General features: G+C 68.8%; 1 protein-coding gene across 1 annotated transcript in view; it reads right to left on the bottom strand.

Moving 5' to 3' along the window:
- REXO1 (REX1, RNA exonuclease 1 homolog (S. cerevisiae)) overlaps positions 1-1,361 on the bottom strand; it is a 50,665-nt gene that overhangs the window by 21,093 nt on the left and 28,211 nt on the right. Inside the window, exon 4 of the mRNA XM_011964112.1 lies at positions 9-1,361. This exon is cut by the window's right edge and continues 13 nt beyond it. Within this exon, the coding sequence (XP_011819502.1) occupies positions 9-1,361 (1,353 nt within the window). The remainder of the gene's footprint in view (positions 1-8) is intronic.

The raw sequence follows: 1,361 nt of genomic DNA on the forward strand, positions 1-1,361 counted from the left end.
GAGGAGGAGGACGGTGCAGGGGAGGGGGGCGGGGAGGCCTTGAGCCGCTTGGGCGGCCCCCGCGCCTCCGGGAAGCCCAGGCTGGAGTCCGAGTCAGAGTCTGAGTCTGAGCTGAGGCTGGGGAGGGCAGGGGGCCACACGCTTGGCACCCCCGGCCCTGCGGCCTCGTCCTCACTCTCATCTCCGAAGAGATCAGCGTGGCTCAGGGCCCGCTTCTTCAGTTTGGGGGCGTCCTGGGAGGCGCCCTCGTCTAGTGAGCGGGCTTTCCGCTCCACCAGCTTCCCCGACGGGGCCTTGGTGCTTTTCCTGTCGGGGAGCTGGAGGGGGCGGGGCGGGCCTCTGCTGGCCACCGGTCGGGAGTCCCCGCTTGTGGGGCTCGGCCGCCGCGCTGGCCGGTCAGGCCGTCTTTTCCCTGAGCTGGCCACAGGAGTGGCCGAAGATGGCTTCTTCTTGGTCCCTTCCGATCGCTCTGCCTTGTGCCGGGGGCTGCTGGCCTGCGGGCCCTTCTTGTCCGCACGGGGCTTCTCCACAGGCCGCCCTCGGCCCTTATCCTTGGTCTTGTCCTTCCTCTGGGTCCCGTCTTTGCAGCTGGGGGCAGGTGGGGTCCCGCTTTTTTTCTTCTTGGGTTTTCCCTCCTTGGGGCAGCCCCCATCCTGTGAGGCCTGGACCTGGGCTGGGGAGCCGGGCTTGGCTGGGGGCGGCTGGAAGTCCCCCACGTCGCACTGCACGGCCGTCTCCTTGGTCTCCCGCAGGCCGCCCCCCTCGGCCTCCAGGCCCTCTTTGGAGGGTGGCTGCCCGGTGGCCTTGCTCTCAGGGTCAGCCCTGGCTTTGGGGGTGCTGGCCGTGGTGGGCCCGTTACCTGGGGCTGTGGTAGCCTCATCTTCTGAGTCTGAGAACCTCGCATCACAGCTGCTGAAGGGGTCACAGGGTTTTTTGGGAGCAGGGGTGTGGGGCTCGCTGCTGCGGGGGCCCCGGGGTCGCTTGGCAGCCCGCTCGTCCCGGGAGCTGGCCCTGCTGAGGTGCCGGGCCGAGTAGTTGGAGAGAGGGTCATACTCCAGGTCTGTGGGTGGCCTGGAGTTGTCCACCACATACTTGCCACTGGGAACAGGGCGGCTATGCCGCCGGGGCTGGCTCACAGCCTTGGGGACGTATTCCAGGGCACCACCGCCCCCTCCGCCTCTGCCCTGACCTCTGTCCAGGGACGCCAGCAGGTACTTGCTGCCCGACTCGGCAGGGGTGGCCAGCGGGGTGGGCTGGTAGCCAGTATCGGGACTTAACAGGCCGTGGCTGCTGGGGCTGTAGTCGAAGGTCAGGGGGAAGGCATCCTCGTCCAGGCCCACGGTGGGGCTGGCGTTGGGGCC

The sequence above is a fragment of the Colobus angolensis genome, unplaced genomic scaffold (genome assembly GCF_000951035.1).
Source record: "Colobus angolensis palliatus isolate OR3802 unplaced genomic scaffold, Cang.pa_1.0 Scaffold64, whole genome shotgun sequence".
NCBI lineage: Eukaryota > Metazoa > Chordata > Mammalia > Primates > Cercopithecidae > Colobus > Colobus angolensis.